This window comes from Pseudophryne corroboree, chromosome 1, assembly GCF_028390025.1.
Source record: "Pseudophryne corroboree isolate aPseCor3 chromosome 1, aPseCor3.hap2, whole genome shotgun sequence".
Classification (NCBI taxonomy): domain Eukaryota; kingdom Metazoa; phylum Chordata; class Amphibia; order Anura; family Myobatrachidae; genus Pseudophryne; species Pseudophryne corroboree.
In genome coordinates this window covers 450,329,239-450,345,632 of record NC_086444.1, presented here as the reverse complement: position 1 = coordinate 450,345,632, position 16,394 = coordinate 450,329,239, and the positions used below count along the sequence as shown (strand labels likewise).

The 16,394-nt window shown below is 45.6% G+C and overlaps 1 protein-coding gene and 1 non-coding gene across 7 annotated transcripts in view; both read right to left on the bottom strand.

The window, feature by feature from the left end:
• The window catches only part of AP1G2 (adaptor related protein complex 1 subunit gamma 2), a 154,970-nt gene that overhangs the window by 75,622 nt on the left and 62,954 nt on the right, over window positions 1-16,394 (bottom strand). For 3 of the 6 annotated variants that reach the window (XM_063913592.1, XM_063913591.1, XM_063913590.1), the window contains exons 3-6: window positions 14,055-14,192; window positions 13,757-13,958; window positions 12,856-12,980; window positions 11,826-11,967 (exon numbers count right to left, since the gene is read on the bottom strand). In XM_063913592.1, the coding sequence (XP_063769662.1) occupies window positions 11,826-11,967; window positions 12,856-12,980; window positions 13,757-13,957 (468 nt within the window). In that variant the 5' untranslated portion in view covers window position 13,958; window positions 14,055-14,192. Of the gene's footprint in view, window positions 1-11,825; window positions 11,968-12,855; window positions 12,981-13,504; window positions 13,590-13,756; window positions 13,959-14,054; window positions 14,193-16,394 lie in introns of those variants that run through there. The other 3 variants (XM_063913593.1, XM_063913595.1, XM_063913594.1) reach the window with 3 other exon arrangements.
• LOC134960733 (U2 spliceosomal RNA) lies at window positions 9,972-10,155 on the bottom strand. The gene has a single exon (XR_010187808.1). It is a non-coding gene; the product is annotated as a U2 spliceosomal RNA (small nuclear RNA).

The following is a 16,394-nucleotide window of genomic DNA, read 5'->3' as shown; positions in this document are numbered from 1 at the left end:
CTGTGTTGAAAAAAAGGAGTTTTGTACGTAAAACCACTCTATTATCATAGAAAAACCAACAAAGGTGGACTGCAGCAAAGGCTGCCAACTCAGAAACATGCCGAGCTGAGGCAATGGGCAAAAGGAAAATAAATAAATAAATAAAACCACCGTAAGAGGAAGAAACCGCCACCCAACAGAGTCCAGAGGCTGTAAAGGAGACACAGGAGCTACGCAAGGAAATTGTATATGCAAAAAGCTGTGAAGAAAACACTGAACATCCGTAAGAATGTTGGTAACCATCTCTGGAAAAGAAAAAGTAGAGCAGAACCCTGTCTCTGAAGATAAGAAGATAAAGTCCTTCAGACCACTGTTCTGCAGAAAGGATAAGAAGTGGAAAAGACTAAGAACTTTAGCTGAGAGGCCTTTATAGTCGCACCAAAAGATGAAAAGTTTTACTGGGCACTGTGATTAGTTTGCGAGCCTGAAACATAGTCAGGGCTACTGACTGAGGTAAACTTATTACTCAGATGATGCTGTTCTCTACAATCACGCCGTCACAGTCAGACGAAACAAATCCCGGTGATGACACAAAGTTTGAAAGTGAAGATCTGGCCGAAGAGGTACACTGTGAGAAGCATTGGCCACCCTGGTCTGAAGCATTGCAGAGCAGTGTCGACAGGCAAATCCGGAGCGATTTACGAAGACGGAAAGAGCCACTGGTCAAATGCTTTGAAGTGCTCACTGGATCTTGCCAGAGGCAGAAACAAATATGCCAGATTAAAGTGACAAAAAGCTAATACGGCATCCATAATTGCCACAAGAGGATCCCCGGAGCGATCATCGTACCAAGGAAGACCTTTTTGCAGAGATGAGAAGCCCTGAGGTCGATTTTGCCTTATCACACACGTACACCAAAATCAGAAAAAAGCTGTTGGTTTATTTTTATTCTGGGAAGAAAAGCATGACAACCCAGGAAGTCTGCTTCCTAGTTGTCCATTCTGGAACTGGAGATGGATGATATTGCCGGACCCCAAAGATCCGCCCTCTGCATATGTGAGATACCGTTCCGATGGCTTTCCAGCTGGAAGTGCGACTGTACATGTTGATACAGGCCACTGTGGTTGCAGAGTTTGACTGGATGCAGGCTGCAAGACCATGCTAATCTTCTCTGTATCGTACCAATTTTTTTTTTTGTATATGTACTGCCAAAGCGGGCACCTGTAGAAAGCCTTGAGCTGGAGTCAAGGTGTTGTGTATTGCCCGGAGATGGAAGAGACATCTCCACTTTGGACCTCAATGTTTTTGAAAACCAGAGTTGAAACCCAAAACCGTAATATCTGAAACTAGTGACTGTGGTTATGACCTTCAATGTCAAGACAGAAAATGGAGTCCCATGGGTCAGATTCGGATTGTGTAGACACCAACGAAGATATAGTCGTATTTGAAGTTACAGATTGAACTGTTGTTTATGTAAACTCAATTCTGCCTAGGATTAATAACATAGAATTTGAGATTGAAGAATCCAGACATGAGACCGGGAGAATGGAGCCATCTGTAAAGTCACCTCTATCTTGCAGAGGAAGTGTATACCATGGATCACTGACCCCTGAGGAAACTGCAGAAAAGAGAGTGTATTCTGGTCTGGAAATCCTGCACTCAGCCAAAAGACCGAGATACCTGGGGTCAAAAAGAAGACCCCTGAATACCATCCTGGCGCGAAGGAAGAAATACGGAACCAAGGTCCACTGTAGATGTGTATGACAAAAGGTGCATGAGACGGAGCTCTTTTTGCAACAGTCGACCAAATATGGCAGTGATGGGAAAGTAACATTAAAAACCCCAAGACCCTGTTGATGAGAAAAAGATTGGTATGAATACTCTTGCATTGGATAGCGAACAGACTGCAAGGATTACAGCCTGTCTCTTGGATGAAACGCAAAGAAGAGGGGTACCAAAGAATCCTGATTGGTACGTGTTCCGCAAGATTCAGAATATATGCTCATAATATAATTCGGTATATCCAATGGACCAGTGGAATCTGAGAAAGTTGGTTTCCCCCACCGGGAACTAGACCACCCAACTCCATGAGCCCTGCTGAGGACATTATCGAAAGTTGTTTAAGTTGGACAAATGCCTTCTAAAAGAATACATATTTAATTGATATTTATTTAAAAAAACACATTTCTTAGCAGTCATACTTAGGATGAGAACCCATGTCCTGATATACTGAAGGCAGACATCTTACTGCTAGAGCTATTTGCTCCTGCCTGCAAGGCACACTTTGATTTGGAAGCAGAATTCCACAAATCACAACCAAAATGAATATACATTGTATGGGCATTATAGACGGGGCAGAGATGCAGGATTGAATAGAAATATAATCCAAGAAAACAGTGACAGAGGGTAGAGCTTCAGAGACCCAATCTGGCAATGGATAATTTGAAAAGGATCATCTTATACAATAATGGACAACTTGCATTATGCAATCTGTAACCGCTGTAAGATCCATGCATTAGCCAGGATAGGCCGTAGGAATACTCCTGTCAGAATGAATACCAATTTAATAACCGCCTGTTATGTACACCAGTGCCTGCAGGAAAGTACTGGTGTCAGAACTGTTATGCACAACAAATGGACTCACAGACAGACTGGGGAATATGACATAACGTACACAGAAGGTGATAGGGTAACAAAATACACACAAAGTGAACAGAGAAGCCCAGAGGCTAAGGAACTGGGTATCTCCCTTGTATTAGAAATGCTCAGATGGGAAAAGCAAGATGTTGTGTTTTAATACATAGAGAACCCGAAATGCTGTTGCTAATGGCAACAGCAAAACCCTAAAGGGTTAACAACGGGTGTGGCAGTAAACTCCTTGGTCAGAGATGGAATGATAGACACAAGGAGAGTCTCCACAATCCTAATTCTCACTTGCAGTGCACAGGTTCAGTTTACTGCCACTAAACTGACCCCTGACACCTAGCACAGTGAGACAGGATTAGACAGGCAAGTCTTAGAATACAGCCGCAAACTTGCTAAGTTCACAGAGTAGTAACAGAACCCCAGCAAGCTAAACGACTGACTCCAGTCTTACTGCTAGGTCTGGATTGGCAGAGTGTAATACCAAATCCCCAGGCCTATTTGCAGTAAGCAACAAACAAATACAAAGCTACACAGTACTGGCTAACTTTCAGGAACTGACTAACCAACAAAGATTCAGCAGCATCTGCTTAACCTGGAAAGAGGCCTTATAAAGCAGGTGCTGTCCACGCCCCACTCAGACCTCACAGACTGTGAGCACAAAAACCAGCACCGGATCCACTGCCGTGCACAGAGCCTATAACCACTGCACAGCAAAAGACCCGAACCGGAGTATCAGCTGCGCTCAGGTTACTCTGCTAGTACTTGTCTCCCGGTTGCCATGACGACGTGGCAGCACAGGGCAGGAGACCCTTACAGTACCCCCCCTCTGACGAGGGGTCAAAGAACCCCTACCACCGGGTTTATCGGGGAACTGCGAGAAGAAAGAGCGTATCAGTCTGGGGGCATGAAGATCACAACTGCGCACCCACGACCGCTCCTCCGGGCCATACCCCTTCCAGTGCACCAAAAATGACAGCCGACCCCGAACCACCTTGGAGTCAAGAATCCTTTCAACAACAAACTCCCTCTGGCCACGTATCAGAAGAGGGGAAGGTCTTCCACTGGAAGAAGGATTCCTAATCGCCCGTTTTAAAAGGGAACAATGAAATGTTTTATTGATACCCAAAGAACGGGGCAGATCTAACTGAAATGCCACCGGATTGATAACCCTGGTGATCTTATAAGGGCCGATGAACCGGGGGCCTAACTTATGAGATGGCTGTCTCAACTTCAAATTCTTGGTAGACAACCAGACGAAGTCTCCTAATTTGAAGCTGCAGGGTCTTTTCCGCTTATCAAAAACCCTTTTGGTCACTAATGACACAGACACAAGGGCTTTCTTCACTTTCCGCCAAATACCTCTAAGGACCGAAACCACAGAGGAACCACCAGGCGTGGAGTCCAGGGGGTCAAAAGAATTGGCCTTAGGATGATGCCCATACACACAAAGGAAGGGAGAGATCCCTGTAGCAGAGTGAGCCGCGTTGTTATAGGCAAACTCCGCCATGGACAGATGAGCAACCCAGTCAGTCTGACACTTGGAGACATAACACCTGAGGAACTGCTCCAAGGACTGGTTCACCCTTTCAGTCTGCCCATTAGACTGCGGATGGTAGCCTGATGACAAGCTGACAGAAATCTGGAGATCGGAACAAAATGCCCTCCAGAATTTGGCCACAAACTGGGATCCGCGGTCAGAGACCACATCAAGTGGCAACCCGTGGAGACGCACAACATGCAGCATAAATAATTCAGACAGGCATCTGGCCGATGGCAGCCCAACCAGTGGAACGAAGTGCGCCATCTTCGAAAACCTGTCAACGACAACCCAGATGGCTGTCATCCCCGAGGATTTGGGCAAGTCCACCACAAAATCCATTGAAATGTGGGTCCATGGCTTAGATGGGATAGAGAGTGGATGTAATGGGCCAACAGGAACCCCTCTAGGAGTCTTATTTCGGGCACAGATGTCACATGCCCGAACCCACTGATCCACATCCTTAGCCACCGAGGGCCACCACACCACCCTAGATAGCAACTCCCGAGTTCTGGCAATACCCGGGTGACCTGCCGACTTCTTGGCATGGAATTCCAGGAACACTCGCTGTCTTGAGCTAGGAGGCACAAACAAAAGAACTACCGGAAGGTCTGGAGGAGCCTGCTCCTGTGCTCTAAGGACTAATGATAAGAGGTCCTGGGTAATGCCCACTTTAATACATGATGGGGAAACAATGGGCAACGGCTCCTCGGTGGTCTCCTGGATTGGAGCAAAACTCCGCGAGAGCGCATCAGCCTTGATGTTTTTTGACCCAGGGCGATATGTTATCAAAAAATTAAAGCGAGCAAAAAACAAAGCCCATCGTGCCTGCCTGGCATTGAGACGCTTCGCTGACTCTAAATATGCCAGATTCTTATGGTCAGTGAGAATTGAGACCACAAACTTAGCCCCCTCAAGCCAGTGTCTCCACTCCTCGAGTGCATCCTTAATAGCCAACAATTCCCGGTTACCCACGTCATAATTCATCTCGGCAGGCGAAAATTTACGGGAAAAGTAAGCACAGGGATGAAGGCGATTATCAGACACTCCCATCTGAGAAAGCACTGCCCCAATACCCATCTCAGAGGCATCCACCTCCACCACAAAAGGACGCTCTGGATCTGGGTGTCGCAGCACCTTGGCCGAAACAAATGCCCTTTTGAGACGGGCAAAAGCCGCTTTAGCCTCACAAGACCAGTGAGCAACATCCGCCCCTTTCTTAGTGAGTGCCACCAAGGGCGCCACTATAGACGAAAATCCAGCGATAAATCGTCTATAAAAATTCGCAAAGCCCAGGAAACGCTGAAGCGCCTTCAAACTAGTGGGTTGCACCCAATCCAGGACTGCCTGTACCTTGGAACCCTCCATTTGGAAACCTTCTGGGGAGATAATATATCCTAGAAATGCGATTTGCTGAACTTCAAATTCGCACTTCTCCAGCTTCGCCCCAAGCCGGTGGTCTCTGAGTTTCTGGAGGACTAAGCGTACATGCTTCCGATGTTCCTCCAGGGAATGGGAGAAGATTAGGATGTCATCTAAGTATACAACTAAGAATCTATCCAAATATTCCCTGAGCACATCATTCATGAAATCCTGGAAGACTGCCGGGGCATTACAGAGCCCAAAAGGCATCACCAAATATTCATAATGCCCTGAGTGGGTATTAAAGGCAGTCTTCCATTCATCCCCCTCTCTTATTCGGATTAGATTGTACGCACCGCGTAGGTCAATCTTAGAAAAAATGGTGGCAGTACGAAGCTGGTCAAACAAGACCGAAATGAGAGGCAGTGGGTATGAGTTTTTAATCGTGATACGGTTCAATTCCCTGAAGTCGATGCAGGGTCGCAACGAACCGTCCTTTTTACCCACGAAGAAGAACCCCGACCCAACTGGAGACTGTGAAGGTCTGATAAATCCCTTAGCCAAGTTCTCCTGAATGTACTCTGCCATAGCCTGAGTCTCAGGACGTGACAGGGAGTACAACCTGCTCTTGGGAAGCTTAGCATTTGGCAACAAATCAATGGCACAGTCATAGGGGCGATGGGGAGGTAGTACCTCTGCAACTTTTTTGGAGAACACGTCCGCAAAATCTGCATAACACCCTGGCAATCCTGGCAAACTTAGCTGCGAGAGCCTGACTGGAAGGCTCAAGCAACTCCTGAAACAATCAGTACCCCAACTAAGAATCTCCCCAGAGACCCAGTCAAATTGAGGATTGTGGGCCCTTAACCAGGGTAACCCCAACACCAATGGGGCAAAAGTACAGACAGTCACATAAAAGGACAATTTTTCAGAGTGTGTGGCTCCAATAAACAAAGAAATCTGGCTAGTACAAGAGGTAATTTTACCTTGGGATAATGGTTCCCCGTTTAACCCACAAATCTCAATTTCCGATGCCAAGGGTACTAAGGGAACAGAGTGTTTCAGGGCGAATTGGCGGTCCATAAAAACCCCGTCGGCCCCACTGTCCACAAAGGCCTCAGTCTTGACAGTTTGACCGAGGATCTTCAAGGTCACCGGAATGATAAAAGTCTTCTTGGGAAATTCTGACTTCTGGCCTGACAGGATATTTCCCATCACCCTCAGGCCCTGAAGTTTTCCGGCTTTTCTGGGCATGATACTACCACATGACCTTTATTCCCACAGTACAAACACAACCCCTGCTGTCTCCTCCGCGTTTTCTCACGCGAGGAGAGGCGGGTAGCCCCAATCTGCATAGGCTCCTCGGAAAATTCCTCAGAGTCTGAGGTTCCCTTGGGAAGGAAGGAAATCTCAGTCTCCCTTTCAAGCCTACGCTCTCTCAGCCGTCTATCCACCCGGATGGATAACTGCATGAGCTGATCCAAGCTATCAGGCAAGGGATATTGTACCAGTTGGTCCTTTATCTGGTTAGAAAGACCTCTTCGGTACTGGTGTCTCAGGGCTGGGTCATTCCACTGGGTATCATGGGCCAACCTCCGAAACTCCGTACAGTAAACCTCAACTGGCCTTCGCCCTTGCTTAAGGATCGAAATCTGAGCCTCGGCTGAGGCCGTCTTGTCAGGGTCATCATACAACATGCCCAGTGCCGTAAAAAAAGCATCAACACTTTTAAGCGACGGACAGTCAGGCTGCAACCCATATGCCCAGACCTGTGGGTCTCCTTGTAGCAAGGAAATCACTATGCCCACCCGCTGAATTTCTGACCCAGAAGACTGAGGCCTAAGCCGGAAGTATAGCTTGCAGCTCTCCTTGAAACAAAAGAACTGCGAGCGATCTCCAGAAAAACGATCCGGGAGATTTACTTTCGGCTCCTTAACCCCTGCAGGTGCTGCTGCTGCGGGAGCTCCGCCAGCAGCCTGGGAGGTGTGCATTTTAATGGACAGATCATTAAATTGTCGAGTCAGGACCTGCACCTGATCGACCACCTGTTGCAACGTATTTTGAGGGGTATGCTCCATATTCCCACAAAATTTCAACAGGAGTATTAGGCTGCTGAATATGTTATGTACACCAGTGCCTGCAGGAAAGTACTGGTGTCAGAACTGTTATGCACAACAAATGGACTCACAGACAGACTGGGGAATATGACATAACGTACACAGAAGGTGATAGGGTAACAAAATACACACAAAGTGAACAGAGAAGCCCAGAGGCTAAGGAACTGGGTATCTCCCTTGTATTAGAAATGCTCAGATGGGAAAAGCAAGATGTTGTGTTTTAATACATAGAGAACCCGAAATGCTGTTGCTAATGGCAACAGCAAAACCCTAAAGGGTTAACAACGGGTGTGGCAGTAAACTCCTTGGTCAGAGATGGAATGATAGACACAAGGAGAGTCTCCACAATCCTAATTCTCACTTGCAGTGCACAGGTTCAGTTTACTGCCACTAAACTGACCCCTGACACCTAGCACAGTGAGACAGGATTAGACAGGCAAGTCTTAGAATACAGCCGCAAACTTGCTAAGTTCACAGAGTAGTAACAGAACCCCAGCAAGCTAAACGACTGACTCCAGTCTTACTGCTAGGTCTGGATTGGCAGAGTGTAATACCAAATCCCCAGGCCTATTTGCAGTAAGCAACAAACAAATACAAAGCTACACAGTACTGGCTAACTTTCAGGAACTGACTAACCAACAAAGATTCAGCAGCATCTGCTTAACCTGGAAAGAGGCCTTATAAAGCAGGTGCTGTCCACGCCCCACTCAGACCTCACAGACTGTGAGCACAAAAACCAGCACCGGATCCCCTGCCGTGCACAGAGCCTATAACCACTGCACAGCAAAAGACCCGAACCGGAGTATCAGCTGCGCTCAGGTTACTCCGCTAGTACTTGTCTCCCGGTTGCCATGACGACGTGGCAGCACAGGGCAGGAGACCCTAACACCGCCTCACTGTTGTCAATCCACGGTGACTGTTAAGGTCACATACTGTACTTTAGGAAAGACAGTCGTCTTAGGCCATCACATGATGGATGCGTCCACTAATTATTAGTGGAACCTCCATCAGGTCAGTGTCTTCATCAGCAAAAGGATAAATAAACATTGGCCCTCATTCCGAGTTGTTCGCTCGCTAGCTGCTTTTAGCAGCATTGCACACGCTAAGCCGCCACCCTCTGGGAGTATATCTTAGCTTAGCAGAATTGCAAACGAAAGATTTGCAGAATTGCAAATAGAAATTTCTTAGCAGTTTCTGAGTAGCTCCAGACTTACTCAGCCATTGTGATCAGTTCAGTCAGTTTCGTTCCTGGTTTGACATCACAAACACACCCAGCGTTCGCCCAGACACTCCCCCGTTTCTTCAGACACTCCCGCGTTTTTCCCAGAAACGCCAGCGTTTTTTCGCACACGCCCAGAAAACGGCAAGTTTCCACCCAGAAACACCCACATCCTGTCAATCACAGTACGATCACCAGAACGATGAAAAATCCTTGTTATGCCGTGAGTAATATACCTAACTTTTGTGTAAAATAACTAAGCGCATGCGCTCTGCGCACCTTGCGCATGCGCAGTAAGCGACTAATCGCAATATAGCGAAGATCGGCAACGAGCGAACAACTCTGAATGAGGGCCATTGTCTGTAAATGTGAGACATCGGATCTGAACCGACAATACTGTGTACTAGAGACAGACTCATTTCCCTAGAAACATGAACCTTTGCATCAGGTGTTCAGCCAGACTTCCATCAACATTGTCCTAACGTGAGAAAAGAGGTGGAAACCAATCAACTCAGTCTATTTCTTATTCCTATCCTGAAGCATCCTCCCTGACAGGATTTATTTTACTATTTTCCTGAGATGAAGCCTCAAAATGTGGATCAGAACCAGGAACGAAATAGAGGGAGATGCAGTACTCTGCCAATTGGCGGTACAGCCTGAAGACGGAATCATCCTGCTTGAGGTAGCCATCTCAGACAGACATCAGGAAATATAAAACTAAGACCTGCCTTAGAAGCGACCACAACTAGAGATCATAATCACTAGGACAAATGATTGTCCTTTGATGTAACTGAGCTATAGTGTCTGTCAAGGACCTGGCTCACTGTACAGTATAAGCTGCATAAGGAGCGTTTAGGTCTGTGCAGCCATTTTGGCAATTTATAGGTATAATGCACAAGAAAAAATAAATAAATAGTGTGTCTTGTGTCCTGACACAGAAATAACGAAAGGAAAACACAGACTACAAACAATCACTCCTTTAGGTGTAAAAGTATTGACCACGGATTATTTTACATGAACTCAGCCAAGATTTGTGGGCTAAGTAGTAAACAGAGTACCGGTCCCACTTCACTGTCATAGTGCAAGCAAAGGCAGACTCTGACAATACCGGTATTTGTGTACCGGTCCTGGACACATCACAATACCAGGTTAATGTGTAAAGTGGATAGAGCAAGCTCCTCTTCTATCTTACTAAAAATTCAGGTAATATATGGTCCCTAGATACAGAGCGTATCAGATATTAAATGGATAAAAACAGATTTTACACCTGAACTTTGCTAAAAGGCCGATATAATAAGCAAATATCACTTGTATATTGGTTACAGTTGGTGGGCTAAGTAGTGGAGGCAGTAAAAGTCCCACTATACCAGCTATTGAATAAAGCTATACCACCAATTTAATGGATTAAATGTTGAACACAGTAATAGCCACTATATTTACTGTAGTGCCCGTAATTTGCGAGGAGAGGGCATTGTTTGTGCATGACAACACAGGTAGGATTTTCTAACAAGCAAATATGTGTATATTTGGCATAGTTGCTGGGCTAACTACAGAAACCTGCAATAGTCCCAGAATACTTGCTATTGTGTATATTATACTATAGGCAGATCACTTGTAAAGTTACCACCTTGTGGGCTTGTTACTGATCACAGCAATAGTCCCACTATCTCAGTGCAAAGAATGACAGTGCTTCCCTCCCCCTCATGCTGAGCTACTGACATGTGATCAGGAGCTTCCTGCAGTGCTGCTAGGAGCAGGGCCTAATCGGTTAAGGCAGTTTAGACTGGTTTGAGGGCGCTAAAACACACAGCGACTCCCTAAAATAAAGATAATAACAATGTTTCTGTACAGAGTTGGGCTAGAACTTAGGTCTCTATACATATTGGACTCTTGCACTAGTGTGCTGAGCCACAGCCTCTTGTGGCTGCAGAAATACAGAGAGACTTAGTATGCAGCAAGAAGCTGCACAAAATGGTGCTTTCCCATTCTGGGGGCGGGGCTTCGCAGCGCAAACATCAGGACCTGAGGCACTTTATAATACTGCCCTCTGTGTCCCCTGGCCACAGGAGTCAGTGCAGCCAGCCATCATACAGTCCTTCATACAGCCCTTACAGTGACCAGCAGGGCACAGGAGATATACAGCCAGCAGACACACAGCTTGGGGGACTCTCTCTCAGGGACTGTCATATGCTAGTATGAGAAGGGTCACAGCGCAGCACTACCTGAGTAGGCTGAGGCTGTTCCTACCTGACCCAGTGCCTCCTTGAATTGTGTGAGCCAGAAGGGAGAGACCCAGGGACCTCAGTGGTGTAGTGACACCCAAGAGGCAGCACAGAGTGAGAAATAGAGCTCACAGAAGCTCTCTAACCTAACTACTCTCACTCTGGATGTGTTTGTTGCCAACATTAGGGACTAAACACCCAACAAGAAAACAATTAGAAATAAAAGCTAGGAACAAAATAAAAGTGTGCCTTCACTCCAAGGCACAAAACTAAAACTGAGGAGTACTTCCTGTGAGGGGATATAGGGGGAGGAGTTTATTTCATAGCTTGTGCCAAACTCCATACTCACACACTCTAACAGCAAGTGTAAGTGCGCAGCGTCCCCCAGATGGATGATAGAGAAACATAGTTCAGTGTATGGCCGACCAACATATCATTCCGTTGGTCATGCCAACACCCACAATCCAGGATCTACTAGTGTGTACCCAGCTTAAATACTGCTGTTATCAGACATATCGTCTGCACCAAGTATAGAGCTGATCCAAGTGCACACAGAGAATGATGCCGGGTATGAAACCAAGCGCACAGACAGAGGCAGTCCGCTCACTGGCTCTGTATATGGGCAAATAGAGGCATTTAGTTCTGTGCCTGCAGACTGTACCACCATTGCTCCTTTCCACTTTGGATTTTTCACAAAGCTCATAATTCTGACTCTTCACTTTATACCACATTGTTATCAACACCTTTTTCTTGACATGGGCACTTGATGTTTTCAGAAGACGCTCCACCTCCCCAGCCAGGTCCCGACACATCTCTGCAGATCCTAAGCAGGCCAGTGTGCAGAGAGCCAAGCCCTGCACCACCGATGAGCTGTGCTCTAAGTCTCTGTAGAGGAAAATTATACAATGCAGGGACATTGTTTAAATGGTTAATAAAAGAGCTCTACTTGAACTAGCTGTAAGTAAACAAAAATGATAAAGAATGTAATGAAGGTGCCATAAACAGGCAGATCTCATCAATACTGTCATAGTATAGCTGATTAATTATATCAGTATTGATATCTGTTCTAAACACCTATCTATATTAGTGAGTTTCTTTGATACTACCCTACTTGCTCTAATGTCATCTGCCTCCCTGTTTATTGATTTTTTTATATGTGGTGTTCCCACTACCTTTGGTGCATTCTCCCAATATCTCCCCCTTCCTCCCCTGCCCTCCGGTTTCCTATATCTACTATTTTATGCATCTTCATGACTTTAATATATTTTTTAGGTTTTATTTGTACACGTTATGCCTATTGATATCCATTATTGATATGAACTTGACTACTCCATGTTGTTACGGACATCTTCTAAGTTATTATTTTTTTGCTCTGCTTTGTTGTTTCAATGTCACTTTTACTGCATTTAAAAATTATAAATAAACCATTAAAAAAATACGAAAAAAAACCCCCATCCCACATGACAAATCATTATAACCTCATGACGAGTGTCTAAATCTATATTCCATTTGGACATTTGCTTATATAGTAAAATTAGGCAAAAGACTGGATCCAATGGACCACAGTGTTTGCAGTGGATCATGACCACACACATGCAGATCTCAGTCATCCTCACAGACAATTTTCTGCTAGTCCCAACAGATCACATTTGGGCCCATACATGCCACAAATTTATCTGGTTACATCTAAAATGTCAACGCGCATGGAGTTCTTAATGATGGAGAATACAATATCTAGAATGGTGAATGGAGATGGAGAATACAATATCCCACCTCTTCATGCTGTTGGTTATCAATAGATGGGCATCCTGCCTCTCATCCAGCAACATCATGGCACCAAGGTATCCAATTCTTTTGTCTGTAAATCGGGGGGATGCTATCAGTTTCAGACATTCCATCTGGGATCAAAGATAAAATAGTTATGTAAGCATAGCTAGTATAGTTTTAATGTGAGCACAGAAGTTCACCTAAGCTTATGACAGTGGTTCTCAAACTTTTTTGAATAACATCACCATAGAGTATCAGAATTGTTTTCACGGCTCTCCCAGGCCAAAAGTTTCTTATTCAGAAAAAAGATCAAAATTAAATTAACTAACTTGTGTTTCTATGTCATCCTTTGGTTCATTTAGCTAGGGCAGGATTTGTCCACGTATTTTATGACTGGAAGTCACATGCACTGGTTTTGCCTATTACATTGACCATAAATAATTTGAATTGGTCCTGGACCACCGACCTAGGGCACCCCTGCAAGTGCCACGGCACCCAGTTTGGGAACCACTGGCTTATGACACCAATGCGTGTCCACATACCTTCTTACAAAGAGATAAGTTCCCCGATTACATAAAGAAACACAATATGCTAAAAGGAGCACCTTACAGAGAACGCATAAGTAACCTAGCAGTACAGTAAATTACAGGATCACCTCTTGCACAAGTGCCTAAGGGGTCTATTTACTAAGCCTGCGATGGAGATAAAGTTGTTGGAGATAAAGTACCAGCCAATCGCCTCCTAACTGTCATTTTTCAACCACAGCCTGTGGCATGTAAGTTAGGAGCCGATTGGCTGGTACTTTATCTCCAGCAACTTTATCTCCATCCAAGGCTTAGTAAATAGACCCCTAAGTGAGGAAACCAGAGAATTATTTATCATTTGCCTAATACCACAATCCCCATACCTGTCCAAAGTGTGCAGGATAACCCAGCATATGCATATACAGCAGTTTGGCCACACTACGGCCACGGTACACGGAGTCCTCATCCCGAAAAGCAGAGCGGATCTCAGCACACTCTCTCTGGATCACCTCTCTCTCTTCATTCTGTGTCTTAACACTGCGAATGGCTCTGATCAGCTCATGTAGCTTAAGAGGAGGACCCATTCTGTGGACAGCAACAGAACACACATTGAACTCAGCATAGGAAACATAGTACAAACAAATGAAACAACTATACATTTCTAGAATGACAAATTCTGACCTCAATAAATTCTGTACCTCTTCTACCACCTGTGCTCCGTCAGCTTCTCTGTGTCTCTCTAAGTCACTCTTTCTCTGTGTCTGTGTTTCTTACCTTCCTGCTTCTCACCTGGATCACTTTCTAGCAGCTCCTTACTTCCTGAAAAATAATGCGCCACCTGAACTTACAGCTCAGTGCTTACTCTGCCCTTGCAGGCAAGGCCTGTAGAGCAGCATTTATCATTCCGCTGCCAGGACCTTACATTAGTGACACCTTTTCCGATGTACAGTATATCCATACACAAAATCACACAATGGGCCTATTACCATATTGTTTACTTATTTTTTAATTGCAAAAACTGAATCAATTACCATTCATTTTAAAGGTTGTGCTGCGTATTACATCAGAATTGTGCAGCATTTTCTCTGCATTCCTTGGCCATTATAATAGTAATAGCTTCCATGTTCTTCCGGAGTACAGATGTGTCCTCATACATCATTGCTGCAGTCGCGCCAAACAGCCCCTCTTGGCAGAGCCGGCCATAACCTATTTTATGCCCTAGGCAAGATTTTGGCTGGTGCCCCTAACACTGCCGCTAGTTCTACCTCTGACCCAGCACCCCTCTCTTAGCACAGCACACATCACCCAGCAGCACAGATCACAGCAGAAGCCAGCAACACTTATCACCCAATCCTCATTTTGGTGCCCTATGCCAGCAAGAGCATTGGTACCACCACCCACAACATATGTAAAAGGGACAGTGTGCGTCGGAGGCGCGTGTGTCAAAAAGGTGCATGTTCTTGCTGGGATGGGGCATGGCCACACAATAATACAATTTCAATTTATACCACACACTAGTGCAACGTTATTCACATTATGGGCCTAAATCAGACCTGATCGTAGCAGCAAAATTGTTCTTTAATGGGCAAAACCATTGCCCATTGGTCATTCCGAGTTGATCGCTAGCTGCCGTTGTTCTCAACGCAGCAATCAGGCTAAAAAACGGCATTTCTGCGCATGCGTATGCCCCGCAATGCGCACGCGCGACGAACGGGTACAAAGCCCGTTATGGTTGTGCACAGGTTCTACCAAAGTTTTCAGTCGCACTGACAGCCGCAAGAAGATTGACAGAAAGTGGACGTTTCTGGGTGTCAACTGACCGTTTTCAGGGAGGGTTTGCAAAAACGCAGGCGTGTCTGAAAAAATGCAGGCGTGGCTGGGCGTTCGCTGGGCGGGTGCATGACATCAAATCCGGACACGAATAGGCTAAAGTGATCGCAAGCGCTGAGTTGATTCAGAGCTACTCAGAAACTGCACAAACTGTTTTTGCAGAGCTTGGCTGCACATGCGTTCGCACTTCTGCTAAACTAAAATACACTACCCAGTGAGCGGCGGCACAGCGTTTGCACGGCTGCTAAAACTAGCCAGCGAGCGATCAACTCGGAATGACCACCCATGTGCACTGCAGGTGGGGCAGATATAACGTGCAGAGAATATAGATTTGGGTGGGTTATTTTGTTTAAACACATCCCACCCAAATCTAACTCTCTCTGCACATGCTATATTTGCCCCAACTGCACTGCACATGGCTATGCCCATTAGAGAACAATTTTGCTGCTGCGATCAGGTCTGAATTAGGCCCTATATCACAAGATAGTGTCCCGTATTCACATTACATCACACGATAGTGTCCCCTATTCATGTTAAGTCACACAATAGTGTCCCTTATTCACGTTACATCTCACAGTACTGTCCCTTATTCACATTACACCACACTGTATCACTCCTTGTTGACGGTACACCACACTGTATCGTTCCTTATTCACATTACACAACTCTGTAGTGCCCTTTATATACGTTACGCCACACAGTAATAGCGCCCCTTATACACATAATGCCACACAGTAATGCTCCATACACATATGTCCCTAGGCATTTGCCTACCTTGCCTATGTCTAGGGCAGTCTCTGCCTCTTAACACGCCAGGTACTGTTTGAATCTTCTATCATCAAGCCTCTTTTTTCGTTCTTATTTCAATCTACAGTATATAGAATAGAGATTTGCAGCCACATGTGCACACATACAGATGTGTCCTCTAATGCCATACAAATCCAAAGAAGCTAGGTGTGTCAGGGTGGGCGCCCTGTGGAACCCAATGTACTTTCCAGAAAGGGTACATTGGTACAATGTACTTTCTGCAGCAGGGTACATTGGTTTCCACAGGGAAAACATCGGAGATGCCCTAAAGCAGTTCCTCAAGGGAGAGACGCACCTTAGCGGATATGAGAATCCGGCGTCCAAAGGAAGCATCCTGGGAGGCAAATGTATCAAAGGCATAGAACCTAAGAAACGTGTTCACTG